Source organism: Cystoisospora suis (assembly GCF_002600585.1).
Source record: "Cystoisospora suis strain Wien I chromosome Unknown contig_4484, whole genome shotgun sequence".
NCBI classification, from domain to species: domain Eukaryota; phylum Apicomplexa; class Conoidasida; order Eucoccidiorida; family Sarcocystidae; genus Cystoisospora; species Cystoisospora suis.
This window is the reverse complement of record NW_027157276.1, coordinates 574-8,806: the sequence shown is the minus strand read 5'-3', so window position 1 is coordinate 8,806 and position 8,233 is coordinate 574. Positions and strand designations below refer to the sequence as shown.

At 46.5% G+C, this 8,233-nt stretch overlaps 2 protein-coding genes across 2 annotated transcripts; one reads left to right on the top strand and one right to left on the bottom strand.

Moving 5' to 3' along the window:
• Positions 1-206: 206 nt before the first annotated feature.
• CSUI_008142 (uncharacterized protein) lies at positions 207-2,675 on the top strand. The gene has a single exon (XM_068068280.1). The coding sequence runs from the start codon at positions 1,016-1,018 to the stop codon at positions 1,199-1,201; it is 186 nt and encodes a 61-aa protein (XP_067919746.1). The 5' UTR covers positions 207-1,015; the 3' UTR covers positions 1,202-2,675.
• CSUI_008141 (uncharacterized protein) lies at positions 2,594-8,212 on the bottom strand. The gene has a single exon (XM_068068279.1). It carries the CDS (start codon positions 3,276-3,278, stop codon positions 2,967-2,969), a length of 312 nt encoding a protein of 103 aa, XP_067919745.1. The 5' UTR covers positions 3,279-8,212; the 3' UTR covers positions 2,594-2,966.
• Between the last annotated feature and the right edge of the window lie 21 nt (positions 8,213-8,233).

Here is an 8,233-nt window from a genome sequence, read left to right as displayed (position 1 = left end):
CTCGAAGACGGACTTTGTGGGGGCAGTGGCTAAGAAAACAGAGAAAGGGGTTAGGTTGACTACTGAAGAAGTGTAATGATTCTAGGGTTGCAGGGGTCGCTGTGCGAAGCCGNNTCAGACTCTAGGAGGGGGGGGCGGAGGCCTCTTTCCTTCACGCGGTCAGACATCTCGCTTCGGGGGGGGTGACACTGTTTCAAGAGGGGGGGAGCTCCACTCCTATGGGGGGGCTTCATCCAGCTGGCAATACAATACTCTAGGGGGAGGAGGAGCAGGAGGGGGAGGAAGGTAACGATAAGGAGAGAGAAAATCGTCCTGAGAGGGATGACTCTCTGGAGCAGGTAGAAAAGTGTCCTCTCCAGGCATCATCATGTATGTGGTGTAGGTAGAGGAAGGGGAGTCAAGACAATGTGCATGTGTTCGTCTATACACACATGGAGATATACAGGGAAAGTGGAAAGCATCATGCATGTGTCTATGCATATTCAGACATGCATGGCGCAGGGGGGTAGTGAGAGGGAAGGGGACTTGGAGGAAAAGAGAGAGAGAGAGAGATTGGAGAATGAGACAATATACGTATGATGTACTATAGCCTAGGGGGGGGAGAGGGAGAAGATATACATTTATATGTGGAGATAGGAGAGGGGGGTGGTACTCTTTCTTCTCTTCATTGATGCGGGGAGGGGTCACACATTCAGTGGCTTAGGATCTCCTCGAGAGAAGACGACAGAGAGATTTCATAGGTTGTGGATTTCTATTAGAGAGAGAGAGAGAGAAAGAAACAGAGATATCATAATACACCTTCTGTGCGTAACTCCTGTCTAGATGAAGGGAGGAGCTCGTAGATGGAAATCTACGTGGATCGTCTATTACTATTGTTATGGTCTTTGCCGTAGACACGTGTATTCTTTCGTCGATCTTGTTCATTTCTGTATCCCTAGCGACTGCATAGTAGAGTGAATGAACGAATGGCTTAATCAAAGCCCTATCGGCTTTTCTGGGAGTCTATGTAGATCTCATGTTTATTCCCCCCCCCTTCCCTGTCCACCTGCCATCCACTCTCTTAGGAGGAGGCCGTCGTGGCAGCAACAGTGAAGAAAAGCTTCATTCATTTATCGCCTTCTTTTTCGTCTTCCTTTTAGGACAACCCGCTTCTTTCCTACAAGGGTGTCTGATCGATGGGATCATACAGATTTGTATATAAGGTATATATGTATATGTGTGGAGAGAGGGGGAGGAGATCTTTTTCGCCAGTTTTCTCTCTGTATATGTCTCTTATATAGGTCTGAGCGTATTCTATATCGCCCATGTGTATGCGCATGTATGTGTGCCCTGCAGGGCAAACATGATATGCTTAGGAAACAAAGTATTGTATAAAACGCCTATGTGAGGGTGGGCGATGATTCTCTCCTTTCATACGAGGGGGAATGTATGTTTTGAACGAAAAGAAGATGAGTGTCTGTCTGCTCGCCAAGTCATCATACAAAAGGAGTCTTCTCTCTTTTCTTGCTTTATCTCCCTTTTCTTTCTCTATCCCTCTCTTCTTCCACTATATCTCTTTCTCTATCTCTCTTTTCTTTCCTTCCTTCCTTTCTTCGGAGTAGGGTCGGTTACTTGAGAAGAGAGAGAGTCGCATATCGCAAGGAGGCGTCGTCGTCATACAATGGCTCCTGTAGAGTGTTGGCAGCGCATGCATGTCTTGGTCGTATTGAAAGGGCAATGAATTTGCTTTGGCATGGCGCCTCGAGATTTCAGGTAGAGAGGATCTCTCAAGCAAGAGTAAGTTTCCCTCTCTCTTGCCATGAACAATGAATGAAGACCTTAGGAGTCTCGCAATGGAAGATCCACGGTATCAAAAAGAAGACGAAGAGACAGAGAGATAGAGCACTTTCTGCTGTTGCTATGAAGTGGGAAGGAAGGGCAGGTTTTCTTTTGATGTGAGGAGAAACTTCCTTACGATGAAGATCTGATCTAGCATGATGTCTTTCTCCCGCCTTGTTTCTAGAGACAGGCATTCTAATGCTGCTATGGAGATATAACGGACTTGTAGACAAAGTCCATACACTAGGTGTTCCGAGTATGAAAAGAAGAGATACAAATTTCATGATGAGAATCTCTTCTTTTCTCTACTTCGTATGTATGACTGATTCCCCATAGATCGTCTTCTACGGATATCCATGTATCTATGAATTTCTCTATCCATCTATCTATGTATTTATCTATCTATCTATCTTTCTGTATGTTGAAGAAAGGATTGATTCGGAGGTTGTTCTCTGCCGATGGGGCGGGCGCCTGTGTTCCGGGCACCCTCCTAGCTAGCTACACACGCCTGCCTGCTTGTGTGCATGCGACGTAGTTTGACGCTTTTTTGCTTTCTTACACGAACAAGGGAATGAAGAAAGATGAGGACTGGAAAGAAAGACAAAGACAACTAAAGGATCTCTGACGGGACACTGTTCGCTCAAGGCGAGGAGGACGGCGCGAGTAGTCTTTTTCGAAATACGTTTTCTTCGTGTTTCCTGTCTTGCTTTCCTTCTTTCTGTTTTGATGGGACATGATTATGAAGTATTTTTCAAGACGGCTTTGTTTCTTTTTTGGTTTTTTTTTTCTCTGCCTTCCTTTTAACCGTCCTTTTCTTCTTCTCTGACCGCATCCATTCTTTTCTCGAACGCTGTCCGGTTTGAAGAAGATCAAACCTACGTCATTGAAGACACCCAGTCGCTACAGTAACAAAGACAGAGAAACAGGCAGAGACAGTCTCACTTGTAGACAGATATCTCTATCGCGCCCCCGCCCTCCTAGCTCGTTCGTGTGTCGTCGGAAGAACGTCGGTTCCTCCTTCGCGGTTCCTTGGTCTTTGCCGCGTAGAGCTAGACATAGATAGCACCGGTAAAAAGAGAAACGAACCTTCTACCGGGGACTTCTCGCTGCATGCAGGTGTTTGTCCAAAAAGGAGTAAGTTGACGTAACTAAAAGTCTACTTGCTTCCCGGTGCTTCTTCTTGGGCAGCCGGGAAGTATCCGAGGAAAGCGTGTACTTGAACGTGCAGTTGAACCAAACCAGGCGCCGCGCCGCCCTTCTAGAAAGCCGATGAGGCTAGCTGGGCAGACTGGTGCTTTTCTGGGGCAGGCAGATACGACAAAAGGCTTGGAGCTTGTGTAAGAGTTACTTACAGTAGGATCAGAGTTTGAGACCAACACTGTCCTTTGGACGTGTAGATCCAGCGTTCCCCCGCAAGCCATCGAGTATGAGAGAGAAAGGCCGACTTCACGATTACACATCGATCCCCTGTTTGCACCATTATGGGCTAATATGTCTCAAACCAGGCGGCATACTCGCATCCACTTCGTGTTACATGACCGGTCGGTGACCCTTCCTTAATCCGGTTCTGCCTCGCTTTCTTCTCTGCCTCAAGTGTCAAGCATGTACAGCCGTAGAGATATCGGAGAAGCAAGCCGGTACACGTGACTACACAGCAATACTAAAGCATCCCGGTGAGAAAAAACGAAACGGTGTTGCATGCCTAACTTGCTCGGCCTGCACCATGTGTGACCGACCACCCAAGGTCCCGCTTTCGTACCGTGAACGGGTGGGAATTTGCACATCATCGCGGCTCTATAAGGTCAGTCTTCTCCGCAGCCGGCTACTTCAAGTCTCCCCCCTGTCGGCCTGCTACCGTTTGGACAACTTTTCGTAGACTTTTCCTTTCTTTCTTGTACGCACACAGATCGTGACACGGACAGGTGCCAAACCCGGACCACCGCCATTCCGGCACCATCTCAATACTGCTCCGACGCAATTAGTACGATTCGGTACTGTCCATCTGAACCCTGAGCCTGTCTTTCCCGATCGTTAGGGCGACCAAGAGCTAGCAGCACCTGAGAAGAGAACTTCTCCTACCGACTGCAGATACTGCAAACTCCAGTGTGATGCCGTGAATGACACCACCCCGACACCCTCACGGTCGGCAAAAGGCTATTATCCATCTGGTACCTTCACTACGTGGAGCGGTCGCTCTCCATTTCAGCTCAGTTTTTCGGTGTTACTCGCTAACACTGCTGTCGGTCGGACTTGATCTAACACCAGACGTGTCCTTCCTGAAGACAGGGAACTAAACGAAAACAGCCACGCTTGCACCTGTGAATTCGACACCTCAGTCGCACGCAGATCGGCCTGATGTGTCGCTTCCCATCCTTTCCCTGTGCGCCTGATCACGAGGTGTACGTACACCTGGAGACCCGATCAGTACAGGAATCGCATTTGCTGAAACAGATTGCTGGCCTTCAAGTAACGCCCTGCTTTCAACGAAACAAAATTCTTTTGAAAAGAGGTGTAATGTCTTTCACTCTGACCCAAACTTTCACCTTCACACTCAAGTTTCCGCACCGGACATGGTGTCGATTCGACGTTCCCAGATTTCCCTGGACACTAAACAGCTGACAGAACAACTACGCCTACTTCATTCCTGTCAGCCACACCACCCACCGGGCATCCATTCACCCTCCTTGCATGCTATTCACTACACTTTGCCTTCCCTTGAGATTCCGTCCCGAAGAGGACATAACTTCCGGGAATCTTCTTATCCAACCAGCACTGCTCCTCCTCTTCCTTCTCTTACCGAACCGTTCGTTATCACCATGGTGGGGAATGCGTCCCCCATATAAAGTCATGCTTTCTCTGTCGCCACTTCACCACCAACTAATTAGGCGACTCACCATAGCCCCCCATATTCACACCAAATGCTTTCCGACCCTAAAAATTAAACGCTGTTCACATATAAACGTGCGCGTGTCTGTAGACGGGGGAGCAGCTTCGAAACTCCCTCCAAGCATTCATCCGCATGCTCGGCTCCTGGCAGTACAATGGACTACCTACCATACGGACGATCACACCAGAAAAACCACTCCCGTCGCTTCTTCCTTAGAACGAGTGTTTTTCCTCCTCGTTTCAACCGAAGGATAGCTAGATTCATAATGGGGATATGACTCCAAGTCATCATATCACCCTCTCAGATTTCATTAAAGTGAAGGAGGAGGAAGACCACATGCACCCGTATGCTTGCATGCATGCATGCGAAGTGAGACGAAAAAAAAAGACACCAACCAAACAAGTGAACGGAAGGCGATCTCGTCGTATCACTGAAGAAAAGAAGCGAGAGAAAATAAAAGAAGAGCATAAAAACGCTTCAAAGTAGTCTTGAAGGAGCACAGATTGATTGCTGTAGCTTGTAACTTCTTCTATAGTGTCTATCTACTACGGGATCTTCTCACTGCTGCGTGATCCTCTCTCCTCCTCTTCTGTCCCTTCTCTAGGAAAACGACAGAAGAATCATAAAAGACATCTCAAACGTCAGGTGGTGATCTTGCCCGGTTGAAAATAAAATATCGGAAACTAAACCCACAGCCCACCCGTAGGAAAGAGGAAAGAAAAACCGAGAAAGACCATCTTTTCTATGAAGACATCTGTATGTACAAATATGTACGTATGAAGATGTGTGTGTATGTATGAAGAGAAATGTAAACGTCTATTTAACGTACTAGGGAAAAGGAGACTGATCTCCCTAGAAAAAGAAAGATTACATGAGAAAGCTACGCACCTCACTCACCCCCCCACCCGCAAGTCGAAAGCAAGAGGGAAAGAGGTCGGCGGTGTCGTTTCTTCACATATCATCTAAATGTTCCATAGGAAGAGAAGAGCCACGTCCATCCATCCATCTCTTCCCCCCGAGGTTCCTGAACAGATCTAAGAAGACGACTGTTTACTCATCTTCTATAGACACTTGGGAATGTCTCTCGATCTTTCAGAAAGGACAGAGACAATTAGGTGATGATGTGGGACATCGAAATCTTCTTGCATCTTACGAAAAAAGGCCAGGAGATCTACCGACCTCCAGGCACATGCCTCTTGATCTTCTACGTATGTCTTTGTCACTATCGTATGACTTCCTCCACGCAGCTACTTGAAAGGGGCTCCTTCTAGACATCCTTATTACCCATTACAAGGATTCTTTCTTCTTCCTTTCTTTCCTGAAAGACAAGACTTGATCTACATTTACACGGAAAAGGACATCTATTCTTTGGTACGATATACTCGCTATGACCCCCCTGCTAGTCAGGCACTCGCGAACTCCGGGTTCATCGAATCTACGGAGAAAGATCGTCAGCATCATCACAGTCGTAAGACTCATCTCCTAGGAAAAGCAGAGAGGAGGGAGGAACACTACAAACACCAACAACGACAATTCACCGCCTCCTGACCTCGCGTTAAATCGTCCATGCGTGCATGCATAGGAATAAAGAAAGAAACAGAAGGCGGGAAGGCATCATCCTCTCATGGGTAGAATGAAGAGGAAGAGAAAGCCATCATAGAGAAGTCCTCCTCTTCTCCTCCCGGCTGTCTCATCCCAAATGAAGGCTATACCCCCCCCGTAGTCAAAGTGGAGTATATACACACAAGAAGAGGATGGATGAAAAACTACTGGAGAGAAGGTATAAAAATACCATCTACTTCATCTTGCTACTATTGATGGCTATCCCCCATCTCGTCCTCCCCCTACTCCTCCTACCCCTACAAGGACTCCTGCTGTCCCTCTCGCATGTATGAATGATGTACGTAGATGTATGTGAATCCACGTATCATGTTCTTTACACAAAATGGGTCCGGGAACTCCCCACCTTAACTTGGGGGAGAAGACAGGAAAGAGAAGAAGAAGAAAAGAAAGAGGAAAAGAAGAAAACTTTCTCTGCCGCATCCGAACAGACACGCATGCTAAGAAAGATATCCACCAATCTGGATTGATCTACGAAGCCTCTCATCGTCTTCTTCTCTTATCCCATACACACCCGCCTCGAAGAAGCGGCGGAAGCCTCTCGTCATGATCGAGTAAAGGCTGTTTGGGGCCGGCTATCTCCTACTCCACTCATTCCCGCCCCTGGATGGAATGAAAGAAAGAACGGAAGGAACGGGATCAGATCTCTAGTCCATCCCTCGCCTTCTTTCTTCTCTCCATTCATCGATATACAACACTTTCTTTTGACACCTATACATACATAGGCACCACCATATACATATACCTATGTGAATAGATAGACAAGACCTTTATGCCGTGGATTGGCATGCGGGGGGACAGACTACTAAACAAGGGATTTAAGAGAGAAATGAATGAGAAATCGTGGAAGTAAAAAAGAGAAACAATTGTCTCATACATATGGACAGATATACATCATATACTTGTCGCGTATACACACGCACGTATCCATCATATCTATGTATATATATATATATATACATCTGTGGATACACACAAGTCATTCATGTATTTGCACTAGATGTATATGGAGAGGAGGAGGTGAATGAGAGTTATGAAAAGAAGCGGACAGCAGACTATTGACTTCAAAACTCCTCAGACAGAAGGGCTTAAAGAGAAAGAGGCAGAAACACCCCCCACAAAAAAATCACCATATTATGAAACCCTGTTCTACATGCAGACATATATATATATATATATATATATGCATATATATATGTGCATATATGTATGGTATATATGCATATATATGTGACTCCCTAGGAGGAGGGCTACAAAAGAAGCACATTGAGACTGATATAGCAGCAGCCTGCTTCAAGGATGACCCGGCGCGGCGCATCATTCATTCATCCGTCCCTCCCTCTTGTTGAGATGTGCCATGGGGACCTTTTTCCTCCCAAGATAAAGCATGGAATACAACGTGAAGACATTGTCCACCAGACGCATCCCAGATCGGCTTTCTGTCTAGATAGACAACCTGAAAGAGAAGGCACTTTCTTTTCTCCCTTCATATCACATCAGATCAGATATCCATACAGACATACAGACAGTCAAGAGGCAGAACCGAATCGCAAAGAAGCCTAGCTTCTTTATGACTCTAGCCGGATATACAAGACCACATATACAGCATACACTCCGCGACTCCTACTACGTTCTATTCCTACTACTACTACCTATCCATCTATCTCCCTACTGTCTTTCTCATAGAGAAAGATGATGATTCATACAACAGCTACACAAGAATAACTACTCCTCCTACTTCTAGCAAGCAGCAGCAGCACCACCCTCATCATTTAGAAAGTTCAAAAGAAACTTCCCTCCCCCTTTGCCCCCCACAATCCTCGCCCCACTTTTCGAGGGGGCAGAATCCTCCACGGCAGATACACATACATGTACCCATCAACATATATGTATATGTATACATGTATA